A 27,944-nucleotide genomic window follows, 5' to 3' on the forward strand; every position below is an offset into this window, starting at 1 on the left:
CCACAGTTTTGTGAAGTTGGCTGGATGTCCTTTGGGTGGTGGGCCATTCTTGACACACACGGGAAACTGTTGAGCGTGAAAAACCCAGCAGTGTTGCAGTTGTTGACACAAACTGATGAGCCTGGCACCTACTACCATACCCTGTTCAAAGGCTCTTAAATCTTTCGTCTTTCCCAATCATCCTCTGAATGGCACACATACACAATCCATGTCTCAATTGTCTGAAGGTTTAAAAATATTTATTTGACCTGTTTCCTCCTCTTCATCTACACTGATTGAAGTGACACCAATAAGGGATCGTAGCTTTCACATGGATTCACCTGGTCAGTCTGTCATGGAAAGAGCAGGTGTTCCTAATGTTTTGTACACCCAGTGTATATATTATAAGTAAAAATAAAGAAAACAGTCCAAGAAACTAAAACAACAGGAATCCATAAAATTCCTGCTTAAAAAAAAAAAAACTATTCTCTGCTAATGTCCTGGACAGTCCTCAAAATATCAGCTATTGTTTTACTGCATAGATTATCAATACATTAACGACTTTACAGGGGAGTTTCACTCAAAGACATCATGTTGTTCATTAGGAATAAGCATTGCTTACTGTACCACCAAGGACTGATCCATCCTAGTTCAGATAATACATTAAATTGTTTTTAATGATGTTTCATGGACTGAAGGGTGAATCTCCAAACCTCACACCAAATAAAAGCTTCAGAATCAATTGTCATGTATACATTAGCAATACAGCCACAAGTCATCTAGGACAGGTTCTGAGTCATTTGTGAAGCAAACATCCTATTTGACCTCTGTTATCACTTGACAGTCAAAGGCCGTTGAGGCAGTACAGTCACTGGTCTGGACGCTTAGCTCGTAATGCCAAGAAAGGTACTGTCATCTGAGGGATAAGGATCATTTTGGTCTTGTTGGCAAGTTAGCCACAATAGCACTAGCATTTTTTCAGCTGCATAGAGTGAATGGCTGTGAAGGTTTCGCCATTCATAGTCTTTGGTATGCATGTTGTACCGGTTTCAAAAGATCCTGATATATTACTATGGCTTTTTTTGTTGTAACACCATAACATCTATTTACAGTGATTTTGCATTTCTTACTCATCAATTGAAAAGCATGAGATTTGTATGGCTTTCAGAGCCTCAGAGAGTAGTCCCTGTCACAGTGCAGGGTATACTCATGGCTTGCATAAAGGCCATCTCTGGCCATGGCATTCTGACAGACAGTGAATGTCTTTGGTCAACTAGGAAAAGGGTATGAAGCGAGTGCTGGAGAAATAAAAGACAAACATGCAGCATTTCTTTTTGGGGGGAGGATTCATCTTTTTTTGTTCATTCATCTTCTTTACTTTTTCTCTTTCTTCTCTCTCCTGCGTTTCCTCTAGCTGTCTGACAGTCAGTAAGGCCTCCAGACAGACTCGTCCATGCGTCCAGACCCGCTCATAGCCGTAGGGGAGTTGCTGTGGCTGCCGTCTGCCTCCACCCCCTCGCTCTGGTTGCTCAGGCCCTGGTTCATCAGGCTGTTGCCCCCTCCAGAGGCTGAGACTCCAGAGCAAGGCAGCAGGCGGGTGGGGGAACGCTCACCCCCGGTCCCGGTCGGGCCCACCATGGAGAACTGGTAGGAGCCGGACCCGGTGCCGTAGTACAGGTGGTAGGGGGAGGTGTTGGACTGGAAGTGGCTGCCCTGGTTCTGGTTTCCCGGGTAGGGCGGGGGCAGGTAGGTGTGGTAGCGGGAGGAGGCAGACATGCCCGTCACACTGAGGCCTCCAATGCCTGTGCTGGAGGGGTTGGTTGAGTAGGTGAAGGCCCCTGGGTAGTGCATGCGTGGGTCCGAGAAACGGGGGTCGGTCAGCGGGGACAGAGAAGGGAAGGAGGTCCTCTGGGGGAAGAGGTCAGCGGTGGGACCTGAGAGAGAAACAACATATTTGGTTTAGAGACTCCTGGCGCACATAGACCCACTCATGGAAATGTTTGAGTCAAAGTGAGAAAGGGAGAGTCAGAGTTCCTTCCTTTGACAGGAAGCTGTAGTAAAGTACCACATCCCCAACTGACAGTGTGGGCCTCCAGTCTACAACCCTGCAAACACTAGCTAGCTAGAAGTAATAAACTGAGACATCAAGCTGTGACAGCACATCACCACACAGCTCTGTTCACCAGATGAAATTATGAGTGTCCTCCCTCTCAGCCTTAGCATAGCCCTCCTACAGAACCCTACCAGCTGAACCAGAGTAATGTACAGTAACAGTGTTATCTGTTATTTGGAGGAATGAAAAGAGGCATTGTCAGAGCAGAGTAGTGCTTTGAGTCAACACTGACAGCTTGTTGTGCAGCGTGTGCTGTTGTGTAACTCTACATATTGTACTTTACACTGAAGAGTGGGAACAGGAAACTAAAGAGCTAACCATCACATTCAGACAGAGGGAAGGAGGTAGGGAAAGGGGGAGAGGGAGAGGGAGATTTCTACGTATTTGTGTATTTTGTAAAAGTAATGCAAGCCGTATCAATGTCACATTCTTGTCAGTGCTAAACTATCCTGAAGTGTAGTCGCATAGGTAACACAGCACACAAAAGCCAGCTGTTTTGACTTAAATTTCACAGCCAAACATTCCCTAATTTATTCAACTGACAGAGGAAATTCAGATCTTGCTCAATGGTTTGACTCTGCAGTTTTCCTCGCTGGGATTTGGGGCAACTCCTGTCACCAGCATATTTCCTTAAGCACAACACCATACTCCCCCACAAAAACCCATGCATGACTGTAGGGTTAGGCTGATCTGGCAGTTCTTTCCAAATGTGTGTGTTTCAAGTTCCAAGTTTTAGTGTGTGAAATGTGAAATGCCTTTCTTGCAAGCTCTAAACCCAGCAATGCAGTAATCAATAACAATGCAATACTAAAAATAACACAAGGTAGAACAAAAACACACGAGAAATAAAAATAAGAAATAAGAACATGAGAAAGTAAGAAGTTATATACAGGGTCAGCCAGTTCCTGTGTGTGTGTTTGTCCCTTAGGCTTCTCATTCATCTGGTAGCTGGCTGTTCTGGCTACTGTATGCTGCCACCTACTATACTGTAGTAATTGGGTTTGATAGGTGCATACAGGGACAGATGCACACACCATGCATTTAATGTATGCACCTAGGCCTTCAGCTAGTCTACCTGTGGGATCAGTCACGTAGGGAACCCATAAAGGCTCCACTTACAATTACCAATATTGACAATAGTTATTTTTTCTTCATTCCGTGTGATGTAGGCTTCTGAAAACCAATAAACTGACGTTTAATATCTCTGTTAAACGGACTACCTTTGTATTTATTTTTGCACTGTCTCTATGCACACTCACAGGACTCTACACACTCACACACGCTGACACAGACACTCCAACACACACATAACATGCACACACATTTATACTGACTCTATACACACATACAGTCACATACAACCTTCATTTACGCTGCTGCTAATCTGTTTATCCTGTATATAGCTTCTTACTTTCCCCTGTTCTTCTTTCTTTTTTATTTCTTGTCTGTTTTGTTCTACCTTATGTTATTTTTAGTACTATATTGAGTTTGCAAGAAAGGCATTTCACTGTACTTGTGCACGTGACATTAAAACTTGAAACTCTCTACTCGATCAGTTTAATTTCTTTTTGGCAGGCAGTCAAGAATGAAGGTTTGCTCAGGGTGCGGCAGTCAATCACCAATGAGAAAGTAGGCCAACGGGAGCTATAGAACACCTGACAACTGTCACTCATCTCTGAATCATGTCTGACGGTTTTCTTGTTACTGTAGCCATGGTTTTGGAATAAGAAATATATGTTTTATAATATTAAATATGTAACGTAGGCCTATATCTGACTGAGACTTTTATTATGGCATCGTCATTTAGACTTTATGTTATGGATTTTTGTTCTGACAATACCCTTCACCTGTGTCATCATTGGTAAATCTCCCCATCTTGCTATCCTACTGCAATGGAAGGCTTTCGACACCTTGTAGAGTCCATGCCCCGACGAATTGAGGCTGTTCTGAGGGCAAAAGGTGTTCCTAATGTTTTGTACTCTCAGTGTATGTTTTAATCTAGATGTACATAGGGTAATGGGCTGAATGTTGGTCTTGTCAGCAGAACTGTTTGTTGCCTGTAGCGTGGGCGATTTTCTAGGACATAGGAAAGAATGGCATATGTGTACTGATGAATAGTTAGTTATTGAGTAAGGTGGGCATGCAGGTATGTATGTACGCTCTGGAATTTGATTGACTGACTTGTCCTGTGCTGTGGCTTGGGGGAGCTCAACCTACATTGTGAATGCCAACAGGTGTGACGTGGTTCCTTGCACCTGCCACGCACGTGCACACACACACACACACACACTCACACACACCCCTGTCTGAACCTACTCATTTGTTTGTCTGATTCTACTGGATTTGGTTTTGATGGGCTCAGTGTTCCCACATGACTCTAGTATAAAATGTGGATTTGGATGACAGAGAAAAGACAGACTGTATTTGTGAAACAGCAAGCGCTTGCACGCCACAGCCCCGAGGGGGGAAGATGCTGAACTTGCGTGCCACAGTCTTGTTGAAATGTCTTTCCCCTACGTCTGGAGAACTGGGTCCATTTTCAGCAACAAAAAAATCTGTTCCTTTGCAATTTCCACGGCTCCTGCTTTCTTTTCTCAAGAACACATTTCTTTTCTACAGTTGAAATTCTCTTCCTTTTCGGATGAAGTGGGGTTAGTGAGGAGGGTTGGGGGGGGGGGGGGGGACAGTTTCTTTTTCCAGAGTCTACCAGGCACCAGAGTCGGGCCCCGTATCTGATTTCACGCAAAGAAAATCCAAACCTTCAGCTGCTGTTGATTCAGTATAAGTGGAGTCGGCCCACTAATTCCTACCGGACTCCCAAAAAGCTCTCTCTCTCTCTCTCTCTCTCTCTCTCTCTCTCTCTCTCTCTCTCTCTCTCTCTCTCTCTCTCTCTCTCTCTCTCTCTCTCTCTCTCTCTCTCTCTCTCTCTCTCTCTCTCTCTCTCTCTCTCTCTCTCTCTCTCTCTCTCTCTCTGTCTCTCTGTCTCTCTGTCTCTCTGTCTCTCTCTGTCTCTCCCTGATAAATATAGGCTTCAGGGTGGAGCCTGTATCTGTGGCACGGGGACTTGATGGCTCTGGCGGCTTTGGCCCACCCCACACATGATCTCTATTTAATTGTCGCCAGTGGAAACGTGTTGACTAAATTGCGGCGGGGAGAGGCTCCTGTATTTCGTCAGGGGAAACTCAACTGGACACTTATCACAACACCTTAATGGGGTTGTGTCCTGTCACAACCTTGGCGGTCGGCCAGCCAGAGAGCACCCACCACCACTTTTCACCTCTCAGCAGCTCAGCTGCTCCCTCTAGAGGAGAGGGGTAGATCAACAACTCTCTACTCACACACAGAACCACAGTTTTTGCAATCTTCTGTTAGCTACCCTGATCCACACACAGCCCCCTCCTCGTCTCTCTGCCAGCTAATTATAGGCTGAGGCTCTGCGGCTCCGTGGCCTCCGTGGCTCCGGGGCTCTGGGGCTGTGGTAACAGCCGGGCTGTGGGTACAGGGGAGGAGGAGTGGTGGCTCTTTGGTCCTGACGCGGCCTAGTTGGTAGCAGCGGCCCACCCCACACATGATCTCCATTAGGCTCAGCTGAAACGTGTTGACTAAATTGCAGGGACAGGAGAGGGGATGGACCCCAGAGGGCTAGTTGGTGCGGCCCGGCGTCTGTGATGTTCCCACTCTAAAAGGGGTGGCGGCTGGGAATTAAGTTTTTTTTATAGAGAACACAGTGTTCTAGCGCGCTCCTTCCTTTCCTTCACTCTCCTCTCTTTCCCTCGCTCCCTTGCTTGTGTGCGCGCTCCCATATTGAGTTCTGGACCGGGGGAAATCTCTCTCTGTCTCTCTCTCACTCTCTGAGGTCCACTAGTCCACAGTCAAGCGTGTAACCCAGATATGGAGGGAGGTTTGCCTCATTTGCTTACGGGAGAAACTGATTTTGGTTGTTAACATAAGGGCGAGCTGAGGTCGCCAGCGAGGTGTGTGTGTGTGGAGGGGTTGGGGATGCAAATCCAGGCGCTCACCTGTGAAATGTTTACTTAGGCTGAATGCAAACTGTGACGAGCAGCGCCCAGGGAATGGTGTCTCAGGCAAATAAGTGGAGGGGTGGGAAAGAGGGAGAAAACCTCAGACCAGGCTGGCCCAGAGAGAGATAGATGGAGAGAGAGAAATCTCTTCTCCTTTCATCTCCTTCTCTCAGACCGCAGCCAGAGAGGAGTGACTGTCCCATGCTTCCCAGACCATCACTGATTTGAGAGTAGATTTGATTTTTTTGTGATGAGTGGTGAGAATGAAAAGTTATGTTACGAATGCTGAGTGAGATCTTGACCAAACGCCACAAGAATAGTCAAAGTTTGGCCAAGAAATACAATGCCAGGGAAATAATGTTGGTCCACAAGCCAAAGAATAGGAGACACAAATAATCCGTAGATGTTTGTTTAAGCGCTTAGGCCTTGGGGTCGGAGCTTCGCATCTGATGCAAATAGCCTTCACCTCTTACCGTGGCTCTTCTGAACTAGAACAACACGGTCAACAACCCCAAAGCCCTCTCCATGGCAGCCACTGTAGCATGTGAGCCCAGCAGGTTTTGCATGGCCCTACCTATCACTAGCAACACGATTGAGGCATTAGGGAGTTTGTGATGATAAAACACCAAGATTTTCCTAATGCATCAACGAACCAGATGTGATTTATGAGTTTGGATTTGTTAACTAAATGGACTATGTTATTTCCTTGTATGACTTATTGGTAAAGAGTTAATGAGTTCTGGCCAGGTGGCATGTGCACTCCTAGATATTATTATTGATCGTAATACTTTAATAATCTCTGTCTCTCTGGAATTGGATATGAATTTCATAATTAGACATTAGGACTTCTCCCCACTACCTTTAGTCCCCATCAAACGTCAATTCCACTTTTCACACCCTAGTGAGTATCTTGTTCTGAAGTGAATATCTGGCAAGTGAATGTCTCGCTCGCATAGTGTCAAAAGTAAATATGTAAATCTATGCATTCCATCGCCATGTACATTCCATCTTCTAGTCATTGAAAAATGATGAAACTGCTGCGTTTTGTTTGGAAATCATTGACAGTCACATCTAAAGTCTGTTTTACAACAGGGGCTTTCCCTTATCAAACCTATTGAAAACAGTGAATTTCCTGCAAGCCTAACTGATGAGTCATACAGATAGGGCTGAGTATGAGGATCATCGAGGAGTAACATTGAAGGGTGTGTGAGCAGATGACTCAGCAGGTCTGGTGCAGTGTGCTTTGGTGGTTTCTGGGAAGAGAATGGGTGGGTGGCTGAGTGGCTGTGGGGCAGGAGAAGAAAAGTGCCAAAACACCAGGGAGGGAGGGAGGGGGTGTTCAGGAATGTTCTGGGATCCAGAGCTCTGAAGGCAAACCAAAACGCATTCCCCAAAATGTCACAACGAGTGGAACGCCCTTTGCATACCCTTGGTTACAGCTCTTCCACTATCTCCATACTAATTCCACCTTGTCAAAGAGATGATTGATTGACTATTGATATGAAGCAGAGTGTTTCAATTGTTGTTCTCAGCTACTCTTGAAGATGTTGGATAGTGTGAATTGGCTAGGGTGATGATGTGTATGTAGTCCAAGCCCTCTCAATCATCCCCTCTCTGTATTTTTCCTGCCTGTTTTCTCAGACTAGTAATTATGGCCATCTCTTATTGCTCACCACGCCTCTCGTACTGCGCAGTGATTGGGCCTTGCATGTTATGATTAAGCCTCAGAAACCAACAAACAACACTTGCAAACATATTTCCCATATAGGCCTGCGCACACATACACACACACAGATATGACTCACGCTGAAATGCACATAAAACTGGGGTCATCTAAGGAGAGCGGGATGCTTGTTTACTTCCTACTGCTGTGGTAGGGTGTGTGAATGAGAGAGGCCGAAAGAAAGACATAGAAAACCCGAGCGAGAACATGGGAAAATAATATAGAGAAAGCACAAGTGAGAAGTAAGGCGACGTAGAGTAGTTTGGGATAGGGGCCCCAGGTTGAGTAGATATAATATCTCTCTTACTTGACCATCTGAGGTCGTCCTCCACCTTGCATGTCTTCAGAGTTGGTGGGTCAATCTGGTCAGACCACAGGGCTGCAATGGATATAGATAGTATGTGTTAATTAAGGAGAATTTAGACATGACACTAGCCTGACACTACTGTAGTCTGGGCAGGTATGATAACAACCTCAAAACATGAGTGTTTCTAATTCTGATGCACAGTAGAAGTGCAAGAGGATTAGAGAGAATAGTTCCTGGTTATGATTCTGTAGTTCTGTGCGCATACTGTGTTCGAGTGAGGGGAGTGCAGATCTCTTCAATGCCCTAAAAAAAGCCAGCAACATGTCAAAGTCATCTGAGTATGGTGGTTTGGCTGTCTACCTGTGACAGGCCTGCCTGTGCTGACTGAGCAGAGAGGAGGGTAGAAGGGGAACTCTCACTGAGTGAGACTGGAGAGAGGGCTTGGGAAAACAGGGCTGAGGGGCTGATGGAGCTAACAGAGATATTTTGGTCTCTCAGGGGGCTGGGGAGTGGAGGAGGTGTGAGGCCTTTGTTGGCCTGTCCAGTCAGCCTGTCAGGGAGAGAATAATCCCTACTGGCGCAGCGCGTGAGACCCTCGTTCACACTCAACGGCCACACCGCAGGAGGCTGATTTTGACATACTTTTTGTGCGTATGGAACATTTCTGCAATCTTTTATTTCAGCTGAATACACTGTATACAGTATACACTGAACAAAAATATAAATGCAGCATGTAAAGTGTTGGTCCCATGTTCCCTGAGCTGAAATAAAAGATAGCAGAAATGTTCCATATGCACAAAAAACTAATTTCGCTCCAATTTTGTGCACAAATTTGTTTACATCCCTGTTAGTGAGCATTTCTCCTTTGCCAAGATAATCCAGCCACCTGACAGGTGTGGCATATCAAGAAGCTGATTAAACAGCATGATCATTACGCAGGTGCACCTTGTACTGGGGACAATAAAAGGCCACTCTAAAACACAATTCCATAGAAGGCTCAAGTTTTGAGGAGAGTGCAATTGGCATGCTGACTGCAGGAATGTCCACCAGAGCTGTTGCCAAATAATTGAATGTTAATTTCTCTACCATAAGCTGCCTCCAATATTGTTTTAGAGAATTTGGCAGTACGTCCAACCAGACCACGTGTATGGTGTCGTGTGGGCGACCGGTTTGCTGATGTCAACGTTGTGAACAGAGTGCCCAAAGGTGGTAGTGGGGTTATAGTATGGGCAGGCATAAGCTATGGACAATGAACACAATTGCATTTAATTGATGGCAATTTGAATGCACAGAGATACCGTGACAAGATCCTGAGGCCCATTGTCATGCCATTCATCCGCCACCATCACTTCATGTTTCAGCATGATAATGCACGGCCTTATGTCGTAAGAATATTGACACAATTCCTGGGAGCTGAAAATGTCCCAGCTCTTCCATGGCCTGCTTACTCATCAGACATTTCACCCATTGAGCATGTTTGGGATGCTCTGGATCGACTTGTACAACAGCATGTTCCAGTTCCCACAAATATCCAGCAACTTTGCACTGCCATTGAAGAGGAGTGGGACAACATTCCACAGGCCACAATCAACAGCCTGATCAAATATATGAGAAGGAGATGTGTCACGCTGCATGAGGAAAATGATGGTCACACCAGATACTTACTGGTTTTCTGATCCACGCCCATATCTTTTTTTAAGGTACTGTATCTGTGACCAACAGATGCATATCTGTATTCCCAGTCATGTGAAATCCATAGATTTCGGCCAAATGATTTTATTTCAATTGACTGATTTCCTTATATGAACTGTAACTCAGTAAAATCTTTGAAATTGTTGCATGTTGCGTTTATATTTTTGTTCAGTATATTTGTATTGCAGTTTTGACATGAACATACAGTAACTAAGGCCTGGAGAGTTCCTGGTTATGTCCCTGGTTCTAGTCCTGCTACAGTAACACTACACTATAGTATGAGCTGAGGAACAACATCCTAACCGCTATATTAGCAGTTGTGATCCTGACCTTGAGAGGGGCCAGGAACAGGGGGAGGAGGTGGAGGGGAGGGGGGGTGTTCACCTATGCCCACACTGGGCCTAGGCTGGCTGGGGCTGGGGTGTGTAAAAGCTCTCTCACCCCCAGAGCTACTCGACTTCCTCTCCAAAGGCCCGGATCAGCACTTAGCCTCTGAGAGGTCCCGCGCTTTGCCCCACAATGGGAAATTCTTACACATAAATGGGGTTATTCAGAAAGGCTTCGAAGCAGCTGGTGCGATCCGCTCAAGAAAATAAACATTTCCTTCAAATATTTTGATTGGCCGGTGGACAACGTCAATACCAGCGGCACAGATTACCCCTGTTAATATGAGGCTCAGCCTCCTGGGCGGGGCCAGAGATTGGGGGGAAGGGGGTAGGTGCATTAGGGGTAGAAGACGACGGCTGCGTCACAAATATGAACGTTTTTGGGGTGGCGTCACTGATGGCTGGGAGGACACAAATAAACACATGCTCTGCTTTTGAAGTGCAGTTAGAGATGAAAGGACGTCTGCTGAGACGTTTCGAGCCAAGATGGTGTCTGTCCTCGTGACTCCGGATCCGTCAGCGCCTCAGAGACATGTAATGCGCCTGTCGTAATGAAGCGTGTCATTGAGACACAGTGAATGCCGGGCCTTGTGCTGGCTTCCTGTTTCGCTTAGACCCTAGGCGTCGCCATGGAGAGAGAGAATGTGAGCGCGAGCAAGAGAGACAGAGTGAGAGGGGGAGAGAGAGAGAAAGACGCCAGCGAGGAAGGGAGAGAGAGAGAGAGCGAGTTAGAGAGCGAGTTAGAGGGGAGGAACATGGCCTTGGCTTAGCTATGTGGGACACTTGATATGTCTTTTGAGCCCTCACTTAAACATGAGTAAAAACAAACACATCGACTGAAAAATCCTATGTTCTATTTGAGAGCCCCCCACCCTCCCTTCCCCCTCTCCTCAGACTCAATAGAGACTGTTCAATGCGCACATGTAGTTTCTGTAATTGCTGAAATGTAAAGCTCGACCAGCTCTGATGTAAAATTATAACTAACACAAACAGTTGAGTCTGGTAAAAAAAAGCTATATTTTCTATTTTTCCTGCTTAATGTGGAGAGATGGCTTCAAAAGATAATATTTTTTTTAGTGGAGAACAAAAACATTTTCAGTTTGAATAATTCAGGTCTAACTAAGGTCACAAAAAGAGAGTAACCACAAGTGTAGCTCTTAGGCACCATAACAAATAAACCCCATGGCTACCATTGATATATTATGTAAATACAGTGCTGGAGAAGTAAAACAGAATCCCTCGTCGCTGGTCTGGATTCCCGCTAGTTTTGGTTGTGTTTGGCCTGAGAGCTCCTTTCCTGTAGGGGTTTGGCACGGACCAGCATGCATTGCTGCCCAAATGGAGCTTGGAGCCAACAGCATCTCTACCAGGCTCACAGCATGGCCACCTCTCTCTGGTCTTGTCCTGACAGATAGTCAATGACCCACAGACCAACACAATGACCTAGTAAGCACATCTGGTACTAAACAGAGACATTGGAGCACGATGCTTTGGCCTTTTCCTTTATAAGCATGTGCTTTGTGCCTGGCTGCCTGCTCCAGGGACTGGCATACTTGTTGTGTCTTACAGTGACTCTTTGTTGGTTCTAATTGGTTGATCATGTCCTGCTGGGTGTTAGAGTGGGTTTGAGGTTTGAGGTAGACACAGATCCAGGATCAGATTACCCAACTCCACATCCTAACATTTACCATTAGGAGAATTAAATAATATCTGACCCTAGACTAGCGGTTAGGGGCTCTGGGTCTGATCAGGGCTGTTTGTGGTAGACTAGAGACTGGAGCAGGCATTCGCTTGGGGGGCCAGCCGGCTTGTTTATGTGGAGTAAACAGTGTGGTCACTGTGGACAGGAGAGGAGGGGTAGGACCTCCCTCTAGCTAGCAGGACTTTCACAACCAGAGAGAATCCGGGATAGATTCACCTGTTTGACATTTCATCACAGCAGAACTGCTGCAGATATTGGCACAGTTTTGGTTTATTGGTGGAGTATCTACTGTAACCACCAGTAAATTGTTTTATTTTGACCCCTGCTATTTGGGACCTATTCCATACAGGTGCCATGGCTTAGCATGCCACCTTGTGAACAGTATTTTATAGAGCCATTATTGCATGGAACTCCGTTCCATCTCATATTGCTCAAATGAACAGCAAACCTGTTTAAAAAAAAAAAAAAAAACTATAAAGCAACACCTCATAGCACAACGCCTCTCCCCTATTTGACTTAGATAGTTTGTGTGTATGTATTGATATGTAGGCTACGTATGCCTTAATAGGTCTATTAATATTCTGTATTATGTCATGTTTTGTGTGGACCCAGGAAGAGTAACTGCTGCTTTTGCAACAGCTAATGGGGATCCTAATAAAATAAAATAAAAACCATTATTAACATACAGTACATTCTCTGAAGCATTACAAGGAGCATCCTGTATTATCATAGCCATCATAAAGGCCTAGATTTAATGTGAGGTTACCATAACCCCAGAACTGCAGTCTCCTGGCATGCTGCCTTGCCAGTCTTTAGTGGGGGTCTTAACCGGGTGCTGAGATGTGGTTCTCCTGGGCACCATGGAGGTGGTCCTTTGTTTCCTGCTCTGCTAGAATCATTAAGAATATATTCCTCATCGGGATAGGGGAATTAATACAACTAGAGTGTGTTTTATCACTCACAGCCAACACACACACACACTTTCCTCCACACCACAGGTTTATTGGGTCCTCATCAAAGCAGTGAGCACTTGACTAGATGACTGAAAGTTATGCTAGTATCTGATATTCATCTCCAGTCAGAAAAACACAGGTGTTGGAACAAATAGCATGTTAAATGATACCACCTCAAAAGGCAAAATACTTTCTTTTGGATGATTAAATTGCTGCTGTCTTTTTTTCTTAACGCATTTAAGTTAAAAGAGCAGCTTTGTTCTGGCGAGCTTGTTAAAGCCCCTTGTTTAGTTTACTCTCCTTTTGAAAAGGGAAAGAGGAAAACTGGAATCGCCAGGATTATGTCTAGCGTCTCGTTGAAATCTAATACTTAACATCTTTGTCTGGCTGGTAAGACTGGTATGAACTGTAGACTTTATACCCAGGATGCTTTAAGGAGATGGACAGCATTCTCTGAATATCATTAAAACACACATACACATCACCTGACATTTAGAAAACCAGAATAACAATTTTGGACCTGATTGTCTGAGTGTGGGATTTGCTTGACTGCCCTGGCAGAGCCACACACACAGCTCCCCACACGCCCTCCCGTAGGATCATTCCTCACAGCAGGCTCACCTGTGGTCACGGCTGAACAAAAACAAGCGGCTAGCCGAGCAAGCGTAGTGTCTGCCAGGGATTGAATCCTGTCACTGCATGCGCTGTAATGAGCTCTTAATTATCCTGTCTGTCTAGAGCGCTAGCAGAGCTTGCAACATTGGCACGTAACTGTGTGTGTGTGTGTGAGTTTAGCAGACGTCTCAAAAGCGTTGTGTTAACAAAACTCAGTCTCTATTTCATGGCTCAGACAACAATATGAAGCGAAGGGCTTTAGTAGGAGATGATATTGTATTTTCTCATGTTGTTGTCGGCTGGAAAGTCAAGGTTTATGTGTGGATAATGAAAAACATATTTTGCAACAGCAAGATGGGAATCAATTTAATTATAAAGTGTTGATGGCTCATCTATTAACCTGTGATCCTCTGCAAAATTCAACTGCCTGCGACGGCTGCCAAAAGCAGAGTGTGTCTTGTTTATATGTAAATACATCCCTGTTTTCTAAATGTATTTCTTTCAAAGGGTACTATTTTAGTTTGAGCTGTGTTTGTAGTTGCGTGTTGTCTAAGATGCTATATATGCATGGAGATGCCCAGTGATCTATGTCATAGCGTACATATAAAGCCTGTGTAGACAGTAGGTAGCTGAGAGGAGGGAAAATGTATCTTCACTGTTATTGAATTATTTTAGCACTAGTGCTGAGCTACAAAGTCTTGATGGTAATATCAGAGATTAAGGTGTGTGGTTTTACAGTCCTCCTCACACACACACACACACACACACACACACACACACTCTTCCGAGAGGGCCCCTAGCACCTGGCGGGTGTTGTGTGGAATCAGTTTGGAGCTCTATGCCTCTCATCCCTGACGGCTCTGAGCCACATTAATGTGTTGTGTCTATGCTGGAGGTGTGTGTGTGTGTGCGTGTGCATGTGTGTTTGTGTGTGGGGGTTGTGCATGCATGCGCCCCACATGTGTTTGTGAGCGCGCCCAGTGTGTGTGTGTGTTCTACTGGTGTGGGTCTTTGAGATCTGACAGGCCTATAAAGAGGTAATTCCTGCCCTAATCCTCCTGCAGCTAGGCAAACGTGTGCAGAGCACAGCGCTTTTCTTCACATGCCATCCCAGCATTGTCTGTACACCTCTCCTGCTAGACGGGAGGAATTTGGAGATATTAAGCAAGCCCTTATGGATAAGTCCCTCTGGATAAGCTTACCTGCCATGGCCCTTCCATTGGCAGACAACATGCATTAAAGACATTTATTGTATCTGTCTAGATTCCAACTACTCCTGGTCCTACTGGTCCACAGCACTGGTAGATGATGTTCCTTGGCCATGTTCAGTACATTACATGGCACTTATGGGGGAACAACAACATCAGTCAAACTAAATCAAAGCTGGTGCTGATAACCACAGTTGTGTAAGCTCAGCTGTAAGATAGGTAGGTCCACCGTGGTGAGTCAGGAGCACAAGGTTAAACCCCATGAGAGATACACTTCCACCCACAGAGAGCAAAACACTCCTAAACACACTGATAGCAACTCATTAACTGGGAAGGAGCCTTACTCTGTCTGTCAGCCCTAACCCCCTGCATGAGAACTAGGGAGTGGGTGGGAGAGGACAGTGTGTGTGTGTGCCTTGTGTGTGTTTGTGTCTGTGTGTGTTCGTGTTTTGTCTGCACACATCCAGACATGCCATCACGTTAAGAAGCTCTGACATATGTCTGAGAGCGAACCTCCACCCACGTACCTCCTCTCCCCTTAGACACACACACACCTCCTCCCCCCTGTCTCCACTGCAGATCTGCCCTGTTGTGCCAGTCAGTCTGAGACTGACGTGATTGCGGAGGTAGCAGGCGGCTGTGAGATTCCTGAGGCTGTAGAGTGGTGTGGTGAACCAGCCCCAGTGCCCTCGCCAGGCTGTTTGGCAGTAATCAGGGTGCCACCTGGCCCCAGACTGGATCCTGTGACCGACGCAGGGCATCCGGGGACAGAGCTGGCGTGAGTGAGCGGCCCCTGCCAGTAAATGTACTGGACCCTCCCCCAGGTCTGGGCTCTCATATCAGCAGGGAGGGTTGTACTCAACCTGGGGCCTCAGCCTGCCACATACAGGCTAATTCAGCCCATAGAGATAAAGTTAGAACAACACCGTCAGTTCATTATATGTCACAGTCAGATCATACAGGCTAACTCCGCTCATAACACCACAGCCACGAGCTGTTCACTCCCTTTCCGTCGGGCAGACGATATCGGAGCATGAGTTCTGATACCAACGGGCTCAGAGACAGTTTCTATCTACAAGCCATCAGACTGCTGAACACTTGAACTGGACTGAACACCTGCTCTGACTCTCCGCACCTTAGCATGCACGCACACACATACTGTATACACCCCTGTATTATACTTATGCTAAAATGTTTATTCTATTCTACTGAGCCATTTACTTTATGTTCGTATTCTTATATTTTCTTATTGTTGTTTCATTGTCGAGAAGGAACCTGCAAATAAGCATTTTGTTGGACGGTGTATACCATGTGTATCCTGTACATATGACTAATAACACTTGAAACTAATGTCAAAGTCAGCTCTCACTGTAGGCAGGGAGAGGCATTTGTAGCGCTAACCCCTATATACAGTGCTGTAGCAGAACGTGGAGTGTTTTGTGATGAGTGAGCAACACTGATTTGGGACAGACAGTGTGAGTGAGTCAGTGTGATAGTTATTCCTGTGTGGTTAGCGGTCCTACCTTGTATCTGGGACTGGGTGGAGGGCCCGAGGTGGCTCTGGTGCATGGGCCGGGGCTGGGGGTTACCAGGCACCATCCTCAGGCTGGCCCGCTGGTAGCGCTCAATCTCTGTCAGCCTATCAGAGAACTGCATCTTCTGGGGGTCCTCCAGCTTCACCCTGTGTCCTGAAAGAGAGAGAGAGGGAAAGAGAGGAGAGCCAAGTTACCACCTACACAGCCGGGAAATCATGGCTCTTTATTATTTTTCCCTGGCGGTACCAAATGGTCAAAAATAGTAAAAGCAATAACACATCCAAATGCTAGGTCTGCTGTAATATTTGAGTTTTCTTTCCTCAGGTCTCTCCATTGGCACCAACAGTTTACAGCTTATTAGGTTTTGTGAGTGTTTGTTTAGACCTGGGATGGTTATATTGGCAATGGCATCCCCATTCTATTCTAAGACATAATTAGTGTGAAAACAAATAGTACAGTGACCAAATGATATCAATATGAATAAAGGCCACTGTTCGCCACCAACTAATCTGATTATTAATATAATGTTGACAGGCACTGGACTTGTGGTTCAGCTAAACTTGCACCTGCCTTTGCGTTATAATCAGATAAATGGCTACATGCTCCTAATAGCACATTCATATAGGACTAATTTAATAGCACTAATACTCCAATGTATAACAATAGTACTAGCACAATAATATAATGATATTATGAAATAGTTTAACTTCACAGCATCAGCAGATTCTTCCAATCTATCCTCTTGTCCTCTACCTGTCCACTCAGCAGTACTACCCCAGTACAACCCCAGACTGGGTCTACTTATCGAAATAGTGACTATACTTCTTACAGCGACTCAGGTCTGACCAAGCAGTTACTGTGAGGGAAACACCCAGGAATTGCTCCTAGACTATAGTACTCATCAGACTGGAACACACTGTGTGGACGGGTTGCGCATATGTGCGTGTGTGTGTGTGACGAGAGAGGTGGGAATGTATGAGAAAAAGCATATTTGGCACCTCGAATACACCTGATCTGAACAAGACTTGGAAAGACAAAACACTACACTCAAACCTGAATCACTTTGATATCTCTTCCTCAGAATAGTTTTCCTTAAAAGTTATACTTGAAAGGCTAATTCAATGCAATCTCTCTCCATCTTATTTAACATGTGGTGTCACACACACACACACACCACACACACACACACACCTAAATGCCATACGTGAGTCCGGATGAGGGACGCCTCTAATGGAGGAAGGGATTTAAATGTTACTATCAATGCAACAAACACGTCTGAAAGAACATGTAAACATTCTGTGGTTTTCTCCCTGGATCTCTAATGCGAAGTAATGGCTAGATTTGAATATTTTATCACTATATAAAGGGGGCCAGCAGACGGACTGATATGGATTTTGCCCATCCTCTCTCCAGACTGACCAATGGGCAATATATCTTCCCTCCCTGCGACTTGACCCATGGGTAATGTATCCTCCCGTTTACCGCTCTAGAGATCACTCCCTCTTCTCTTTACAATATAGAATTCCCTATCTCGCACCCCCCCCCCCCCCCCCCCCCACTACCCCCCTGCCCCCTTCACACATACACAGACGTACACACATAAATGATGTGGACTGAGCTTGACTCCCAAGTAGACTAGAATAGTCTACAATGCTTCCAATGATGCAGACACATTCAAATTAACACTCTCACATGCATGCACATAACAAAACATAGTGTGGGTGATGGGTATTTATCTATCGCACAATCACCTCCCCCTTACACACACCAACACATTTCCACTTGCAGGAAACAAAAAAACACCCACGCATGTATACTCACACTGGGATCAACACCCTCCCCTGTGTGTGTGTGTGTGTGTGTGTAATCCCTTACATGTAAAGGATTACAAAAAACTAACTGTAATCCGTTCCGTTACCAGCAAAAATATTGTAATCCGATTACAGATACTTTTGAAAAACTAGATGATTACTTCTAGGATTACTTTTAAATTCAGAAAGGATGTTTATTTGACACCTTTCTGTTTTCTCAATGACATTCAAATGAGCATTGAAAAAAGACGCAAGTTTGTTTCCGCCTGAGTGAGTCTGACCACAAGTCAGAGACCACTATGATGGCACACCAAATGCGTTTGATGGATCACTGGAAAATAGCATTATTAGGCTTTAGTAGGCTACAGTCCAAGCTATGTCTTCCAATGGTGCGACCAAAGATTTTCCAACTTGAATAAACGTGGTGTAGCCTACAGGCGATACGGATATCACTTATTATTGATGTGAATCACACTGCTGCTCTCTCCTTTAGCTATTTGCGTCTTACGGATTGTGGTTGTTGTGGATGGCTGTTCACAAATGTGTATGTGTATTTTAACCCAATAATGGTTGAATTTATTAAGTTTAAACTGCCTATCAATCATTGTTTTTGCGACCAGTGCGGATCCAAGCCTAAGCAATAAAAGTTTGAAGGAGTTACTCCTTTAAAGTTCTCAGAGGTATTGTGCTCAATACTGTCAACAACTAGTTTCATTTAAGAAGACTAGTGGGGCTTTTATTGTTCAATCTAATGCGTGCTGATAAAACAAAATCCATAGGCCTAACGGACAAATGCTCAAACTTGCACACTTTTGATAGACTTAAACATCTGCATATATTATCAAGATATCAAAGTGTCACCAACAAAAATGTAAACAATAGGTCTATAGCAGATGCAGTATACGGCATTAATTTTTCACATTCAAATAGCACTTTTCGGTAGTGCTCAAAGCATGCCATTCCATGAGAGCAGCATTTCTTTTTCAACTCGAAGCAATGAATCCAATCAGTCCTCCATGACAACTAAATCATAAACAACAGAGTATGCTAATAAGTCCTTTAGTTTTGGGGTTATGCTCAGGTAAAACAATTTGGCTAATCTATATTTCTATATTTCCAAGTCCTATTCTTGAAGATCAAGGGGTATTAAATTAATTGGAATGACTGGACATCTGACAGACTTTGGATTTTAATGTAAATATACAATTGTATTATTATTATTATTATTATTATTATATGTCGTAGAAAGCAATGGGTTAGAAGAAGCCTGCATAACCAACCCACAAAGTAAAATGCAACATCCATTTATGGCCAGCTATGTAAACTCTAACATTGATTTATCCTGCAATAGATGTCTTTCAATTGGTAATATAAATGTTTGTCTTATAATGCCTCTTTAAGTGAAAGTAATCTAAAAGTAAAGGAAAGTAATTACATTACTGAGTTTGGGTAATCCAAAAGTTATGTTACTGATTACAATTTTGGAGAGGTAAGTAGTAGCTGTAACAGATTACATTTAAAAACTAACCTACCTGTGTGTGTGTGTGTGTGTGTGTGTGTGTGTGTGTGTGTGTGTGTGTGTGTGTGTGTATGAGTAATGTGTCTGAATCCGGAGACCAGGGCTGTCGGACATCTCCAGCTGTTTGTGTTCCCTGTGTTGGAAGTCAGACATGAAAAAAGTAGTAGGATGCAGTAAAAGTGAGTGACCCCACCTATACACCCACCATCTCACTATGACACAGGGACACAGTCTACTCCAGACACACCCGCTTAAACACACGTATACTCACACACTTTTACAACTAGTATCTTGTTATTCACACTCTTCTGAACCCAGTCCCCCTCCCAGTCCCCACACCATCGAGAGGGAAAGTGGGACCCACACAGGCAGGCACAGAGCCTAGCTGGCTCCATCTCCCACACAGACACTGTGGCTACTGTCTGCTCCACCCCAGAGCAGGGGAGGCCAGGAGAAACGGCCCTCCAAATATAGACCCATATACGTGTCCTAGTGCAGTTATTAAGAGATTTACACCACCTCAAACGGCTGAGGTCAGGGAAATGATACATCCAGCTCTGTGGAAGAAGAAAAAAACAACCAGGGGAAAAAATGTAGAATTGGTCACTTTTTCTGTGGCCTGTGGTGGTCTGGGATGAATTGGTTGGCGCTTTGGGGATGAAAGTGATTGTACCGCATGATCACAGACACACACACAGCAGTGGCAGGGAGTGTGTGGCGACACACTGTACTCTACTTCCAGTAGAGGGTTTGGCCAGCCATGAGAGAGAACCATAGGAGCAGAGCTGAGGCTTCATTAGGACCATGCCTGGTGCTCATTACCCCAAACCCCACAGTTACTGTTAACACCACCAATCAACTCACATGGTGGACTCTAGCTCTCCTCTCTTCCCCCTCTTCATTCCCCTCTTTCTCCTCTTCTCTCTCTCACCCTCCCTCCCTCTCATTGACTTTTTTATATAAGAGAAAACTTCATCAGTTTCCCATCTGGGAGCTAACACATTTTATACAGCAACCTTCCTCCTCTTTTCTTCTCTTAGATATCATCACCACTTTAAGCCTCATAGAGAGGAAATGGATTGGTGCGATGGAGGGAGAATGGATGATTTGCTTTTCTAGTCCCTGTCTTGGCCTTGGTTTAGAGACAGACAGTGCCCTTGGCCTGATGCTGTTCAACACAGTGTTTAAACATATTTTCAGGTCTGACCCCAGCTTTTCCATGAGTGTGTCTGGTAGACCGACAGAGGTTGACTCCCACTTTACAGGGTCTTGACCATGGGTCTCTGTGTACTAAGGACCCATTTCGGAGGGGAGTCTGTGGTGGGATGAATATTTTATGTGTCAGGGTGCACTTAGGAGAGAATGCACCGTTTTTTCTCTATGATATCATAACCACAAGATAGAGCTGGGAGATGGAGGCCAACGGGGAGGCAGAGATGATGTGGTTCAAACACCAGCGCTCAATACATGGAAGAGGTAAAATGGATGCCAGAAGCTGTAGATTTACTAGCTTCCTCTCTAGATGGCTGTTGCATCATCTTAGAGCATTATGAGGACTGTGAGGAACAAATAAAAAGGTTGATATAAAATGTCTGGTATTAACGATGTATTGAAAATCCATTTAACTGAAAATCTCTTTAGAAATAATGTCTGTGCCCTTACCACCCAGCGTTTTTTTTTTTTTTTTTGCCCAATACAATACAATTTTATCAGCAGATTAACTAAAGACATAGGGCCTTGATTTCCCCAATGTTTTTAGTGTTCTTCAGAACATGTAGATAGGTTCAAGTATAACAGATAAGATACATCAGTGTGGGAAACTGTCCCTGTGACTGGTCCCTTTGAATTTAAACACTGAAGAGCAAAATGATCAACCTTGATCGCCTACACATTGCATTGAGCCACAAGGAGCAGGATGATTAAGGTTAGTATTTGGGAATTCTAGACCTGTGGGCAACTCTTACTCAGAGCTCACAACCCCTTCAGACCAGACGAGCCGATCTCAGCAAGTCCCGCCCTAACCCTCTAAAGACCATATCAGTGGAACACAGAGACAGTGTTTGCTCAGAGAGTGCTAATGACAGCTCATAAACACTGACGGGTCCAGCTGAATGATCACCCGATACGGCCCCTTTCCTCCCTCACCCCTGTGCTGCTGCTTTTTTTCTAACATTGAAAGAAAGAAACATATGTTCCCTTCCAAAGAGAGACACATTAAACACAAGCTTTTTTTAGTAAAGGGCTAGGCGAGTTTTCAGGGGCAAAGTGAAACTCTATCTGGACTGCAAAGGGCAATACGTGCCTTGGCCCAGACCCAGGTCTGTGCTGAATATATTTGAAGTGTAAATATTTGTATTCGTCGTATACATGGACTTGAAAGGCACTTGATAACAGACTATTGGTTGAGTGCCTATATAAGACTGAAAACGTCTACAGCACCTCTATAAGGACTATGGGAATTTCCATGTAAATGGACCCATGAGCATCAACGTGTGAAGTTCATAGGACCATATCAAATTGGGTGTCAAATGAAAGCTAAGAGTCTTTATTTTTGGGAAATGAAGGTATAGTTACATTTAGAAAAAAAAAAATCCATCTTAAAAATGATGCATAAGTAAAGGCTTTGATTTCTGGATAAACAGATGGAAAAGGGTTCTTAGAAAACATCCGTTAGCAAAAACCCACATATCTTTAAGATATTTTCTAATTTCTCTCTCTCATGAGGAGGGAGGATAATAAAAGTTAACAGAAGTAACAAGTAAAGGTAGGCCTATCAATTAGTTATAGTGTTTTTACTGATATACATTTTGTTTATGAATTATAAAGTGATTAAAACTCGTAATTCCGTTACCTAATTGGTAACGGAATTACCAAAAAATCTGTAATGGAATTACTGCAACTGAATTGGCTACAATGGGAAATCATGATAGTCACAAACCACAGTTTGGTCACCTGCTACTGTCCTCCCTTCCACTGACATACTGTTATGTTCAGCTGATAACCGTTTTCTTTCTCTTTCTGTCAAACCACGAATGTTAAAAGTCTGAGTCTGGACAACCCCTCCCTCGCTCTCCCCTTCTCTCTCTCTCTCTCTCTCTCTCTCTCTCTCTCTCTCTCACTCTCTCTCACTCTGTTACCTCTCCCAGCTCTTACTGACACCTACCCATGAGCCCACTCTCTTTCCATTTACTATAAACAGCATCCTCATCCACTGGGCACCGACTGACACTGGGCGTCCATGGACGTTGAAAAGTAGTTGAAATTTGGTCAGTCCACCCTAGCCTTGATGTTAACGTCCACAGATGGACCAGAGCTCTGCCTTTATACAGTATATGTGTACATAGTAAGTTAGGTACATTATATGTTAGCACTGTACCAATAGCTATAGAGAGCAGCGTTCTCTATTGTTATGACATGTTGATGTCCCTGTCTGTAGTGTGTGGATACAGCTGCTGAGATGATTCATAGTGTCACAAAAACAACACATACAACTAACATGCTGCTGTTGAGTGTGTTCAGTGACTTGTGTGTGAATATGCGTGTATTAGGGAGGAACCTTTAAAGTCAATAGGCCCTATACTTTCTATCCTGAACTATAAACTCTCTCTTACTGTTTCTTTGTCAGTCAGAAATGTCAACCTGCCTCAGAATGACGGTTGAGAGCGTGTTGGAGTGGCGTCGGTCGGGTTGCTAGCAAACTTCCGCTTTGTGTTGGAGCTCGAAGACGTTTCAACATCTGTTGAGCGAAGCGTTGCGCACCTGTTTTCCTCTTCCTCCTCTCTTGACTATTTTGCCTCCCGCCTTTTCCCTACCCCCTCTGACTTCCCCTTTCACTCTATTACTGGTGCCATCAAGAAGCCTGAGGCTTTAGCTATCACACTGTCACAACAACTCAACCAATGACAGAGTTGGGTTTTAGAGGCTGTCCAATCATATATCAGTTTGAGCCTAACCCAGAAGGATGTGGGGGTTCTTTTTGAGTAGTGTTTGTGGCTGTCTAGTCTGGCTAAATGAGTTTTACAGACACACACAGAGACACGTAAACACACACACAATTAACTATTTTAATGTCTCTTGTTATATATATTGACGTCCGGTGTCCACGTCATGAACTGAATGGATGCATTATTTCAGACTGTAAACTATCACCATGAGACGGAGGGCCTTTAGCAAGTAGTAAATTCCACCATGGGATTCCATAATACTTACGTGGCTGTGACTAGTAGACTGTCACTCTGCCCATGTTGCACACAGGTCTGTGTACTGGTGGGATTTCCACAGCCTACCCCAATCTATCAGGGGAAGCTTAGCTAAGCCTGGCTCTCTTCCCAGCCTGTTACTGCTGTCTGTCTGTCTCAGAGCAGATGCTAGCTATGCTCCCCCTAGGGACCATACTCAGCCTGAAATCCCCCTGTCTACAGCAGGGCTGAAAACACACTCACAGCATAAGAGAGAATGTGAGACTGTGTGTGTGAGCACAGATCCAGTCTTCCCGTCTTGATGAAGGGATAAGGCTGTGTGTGTTGGTAGTGTAGTTAGAAGTTTGTGTGATTAGTGAGGAATAGGGGCTATGCCACACAGGGACAGCCCTACAGTGGCGCAGGTCAGGGCAGGCAGAATGAGTGGAGGGGTGCAGGCTAGGCCCAATACATCCGGATCCACTAACAATAAAGAGAGGCCCATAGCACTGAGCAATCAGCCCTCTTTTGTCCCACTACACTACTGTACGTGTGTGTGTCTCCTCTGGGGAGGGGTGATGTGTGTTAGTAGGGCGGAGGCAGTAAAGGTGGGTGAGGAGGAGGTGAGGGAGGTTGTTGTTTTTCAGCACTTCTGCTGCAGACTCAGCCTGCTGAACAGAGAGGGCCCTTTTTCGCCCCGGTGACAGATCATATTAAAGATATAAGCTGCACTGAGAGTGTTGTTTTAGCTCTGGAGGTGCGAGGACGTAGGGGTTGCAGGGCTGTGTGTACAGGGGTAGCCAAGGCGTGCTAAGCAGTGAGGTGTTGGTAGGAGGGAGGGGAGGTGTCCTCGCAGATCTGTGAGAAAGGAAAGCAGCCATCGTTGTCACATGCGTCAACGCAATGTTAGCAGATTTGTGAAACGGTTTCTTATTCACACCTCGGTGCGCATGAACTTAGTTACAAGCACATACAAGTGCAAGGGTCGCACACACACTGCTCAGAGTGACAAATGACAGGAAGGTAGACTCCAGATATGTCAAATCGGAGGTGTGAATTTTCTTGTGTATTTGCGTGTGTGTAAGTGCATATAAATGTGTACAAGCACGAGTTTGTTTTATTGTTGCAATATCATGTTGTTCTACAGTCGTGGTCAAATGTTTTGAGAATGACACAAGTATTGGTCTTCACAAAGTTCGCTGCTTCAGTGTTATGAGATATTTTTGTCAGATGTTACTATGGTATACTGAAGTATAATTACAAGCATTCCATACGTGTCAAAGGTTTTTATTGACAATTACATTAGGTTTATGTTGACCCTTCTTTTTCAAGAATTCTGCAATCCGCCCTGGAATGCTGTCAATTAACTTCTGGGCCACATCCTGACTGATGGCAGCCCATTCTTGCATAATCAATGCTTGGAGTTTGTCCGAATTTGTGTGTTTTTTTTGTCCACCCGCCTCTTGAGGATCGACCACAAATTCTCAATGGGATTAAGGTCTGGGGAGTTTCCTGGCCATGGACCCAAAATGTCGATGTTTTGTTCCCCGAGCCACTTAGTTATCACTTTTGCCTTATGGCAAGGTGCTCCATCATGCTGGAAAAGGCATTGGTCGTCACCAAACTGTTCTTGGGTGGTTGGAAGAAGTTGCTCTCGGAGGATGTGTTGGTACCATTCTTTATTCATGGCTGTGTTCTTAGGCAAAAATGTGAGTGAGCCCACTCCCTTGGCTGAGAAGCAACCCCACACATGAATGGTCTCAGGATGCTTTACTGTTGGCATGACACAGGACTGATGGTAGCGCTCAACTTGTCTTCTCCGGACAAGGTGTTTTCTGGATGCCCCAAACAATCGGAAAGGGGATACATCAGAGAAAATGACTTTACCCCAGTCTTCAGCAGTCCAATCCCTGTACCTTTTGCAGAATATCAGTCTGTCCCTGATGTTTTTCCTGGAGAGAAGTGGCTTCTTTGTTGCCCTTCTTGACACCAGGCCATCCTCCAAAAGTCTTCGCCTCACTGTGCGTGCAGAAGCACTCACACCTGCCTGCTGCCATTCCTGAGCAAGCTCTGCACTGGTGGTTCCCCGATCCCGCAGCTGAATCAACTTTAGGAGACGGTCCTGGTGCTTGCTGGACTTTCTTGGGCGCCTTGATGCCTTCTTCACAACAATTGAACCTCTCTCCTTTAAGTTCTTGATGATCCGATAAATGGTTGATTTAGGTGCAATCTTACTAGCAGCAATATCCTTGCCTGTGAAGCCCTTTTTGTGCAAAGCAATGATGACGGCACGTGTTTCCTTGCAGGTAACCATGGTTAACAGAGGAAGAACAATGATTTCAAGCACCACCCTCCTTTTAAAGCTTCCAGTCTGTTATTCTAACTCAATCAGCATGACAGAGTGATCTCCAGCCTTGTCCTCGTCAACACTCTCACCTGTGTTAACGAGAGAATCACTGACATGATGGCAGCTGGTCCTTTTGTGGCAGGGCTGAAATGCAGTGGAAATGTTTTTTTGGGATTAAGTTCATTTTCATGGCAGAGGGACTTTGCAATTAATTGCAATTCATCTGATCACTCTTCATGACATTCTGGAGTATATGCAAATTGCCATAATCAAAACTGAGGCAGCAGACTTTGTGAAAATTAATATTTGTGTCATTCTCAAAACTTTAATCTTGACTACGATCAAGGTCAGCAGAGTGCCACAGGAAAAAGCCCTGTCCACATTCTCATAGGGGGAAATTCCAACCCAAGTTAAGCGCGCGTAAATGGAACATATTTCCCTTTTTATCCACTTTTCTCTCTATGCGTATTCTGACCTTGAACTTAAGCATGAGAATAGCATGCTATTCAACCACTATTCGGTTGGGGGTGGAGATCTAAGAAATTAAGGTGTGGCAGAGGTGTGTATTCTGACATTGACTTAATGCCCTCATAATTCCACCACCTTTACGCGTGAGGAAACCATGAATAAGGTTGAGCAACCTGTCGATTCCAAGTGGAAAAACGTTGACTTTTTTTTACGATAGAAATAACACCAATCTCCATGCACTGTAATTCATAAATTGATAAGAACTACTGTATTGATAAGACCTAGGTAAATGAGTAATCTGTTTGGATAAGGGGATTGTAAATATAAATGACAATTGTTTTAGGTCTATTTTACCTTATGATCACTAGAGACAAAATGTGAAACCAGTCATATTTCAGCAAACTGAAAAGCATGCCAACATGACAGGTATTTCGGCCTCTTTTCCACAGTAAAGTATAAATAGCTGTATTTATTCTGAATTTGAATTGTAGGCCTATAGCTTCATAATTTGCGGGGATGAAATTTGGAGACCCAAGCCCAGGCTGTAGCCTATGGAAACCCGTGCGCACTGACATTAGCGTTGAACCTACAGAGTTGATTTATGCACTGTAGAATGTTTTCATTATATGCCCAGACTTTTCCGTTTTTAATTTTTATTACCATTTCTATCATATTAAATATTAGCCACTATCGGTATCCACCGTCAGTAATACCCGCATACATAATAACTGTCACCTCAGTGCAGTGACTGTTAGTTTTCTTCAATTTGCAGCCTACATTTTGTATCATTTCATTACATTCTGTTTACCTTTCTTTCCTCCGTCACATCCGTGTGGTTGTTCCTGATGGTCGCTAGCAATAGTGGATCATATTAGGCTAACGTATTACAAGATCTGCAATAATTTGGGATATGTAGCCTATTTGAATAATTATAGAACGCAGACTATACATAGCAGTTTGAACCTGGAGTCTCACAGTTCTGTGATTAATGAGGATTAGGGTAGACTATTGTTCAACCCCTATTGTACACTTTTCTATTCTTCCAATATTTCATGGATTGAAGAATTAAATGGCAACTTTCAGGATGAATCAAACCCCTGTATTTTTTATTGAACAATGTATTTTGTTCATAAAGGCTCTCCAACCCTGTTTATGTATGATTAATAAATACTTTGCTAACCCTAAATAATGTATAAGATCAGAGTATTTTTTTAATCTACCGATTGGTACCGAAAAGGAGACGAATATGCCTGTATTTAGATGGCTTTCTTTCATTGATCCCTATTCTGAACCTGTCTCTCGATATATATTCTCGTGAGTCTGTCGAGAAAATTATATTTAAAGGTACACTGTATTTAAAGGTGATGGCTTTAGATAAATGTACTT

At 44.4% G+C, this 27,944-nt stretch overlaps 1 protein-coding gene across 2 annotated transcripts in view; it reads right to left on the reverse strand.

The window, feature by feature from the left end:
• Positions 1-223: 223 nt before the first annotated feature.
• The window catches only part of LOC311103171 (runt-related transcription factor 3-like), a gene marked incomplete at its 5' end in the record, with an annotated part of 65,246 nt that continues 37,525 nt past the window's right edge, over positions 224-27,944 (reverse strand). For both annotated transcript variants that reach the window (XM_084144720.1, XM_084144719.1), the window contains 3 exons: positions 224-1,913; positions 8,145-8,216; positions 16,224-16,388. In XM_084144720.1, the coding sequence (XP_084000846.1) occupies positions 1,405-1,913; positions 8,145-8,216; positions 16,224-16,388 (746 nt within the window). In that variant the 3' untranslated portion in view covers positions 224-1,404. The remainder of the gene's footprint in view (positions 1,914-8,144; positions 8,217-16,223; positions 16,389-27,944) is intronic.

This window comes from Coregonus lavaretus (genome assembly GCF_964263955.1).
Source record: "Coregonus lavaretus genome assembly, chromosome: 27".
In the NCBI taxonomy this organism is placed as follows: domain Eukaryota; kingdom Metazoa; phylum Chordata; class Actinopteri; order Salmoniformes; family Salmonidae; genus Coregonus; species Coregonus lavaretus.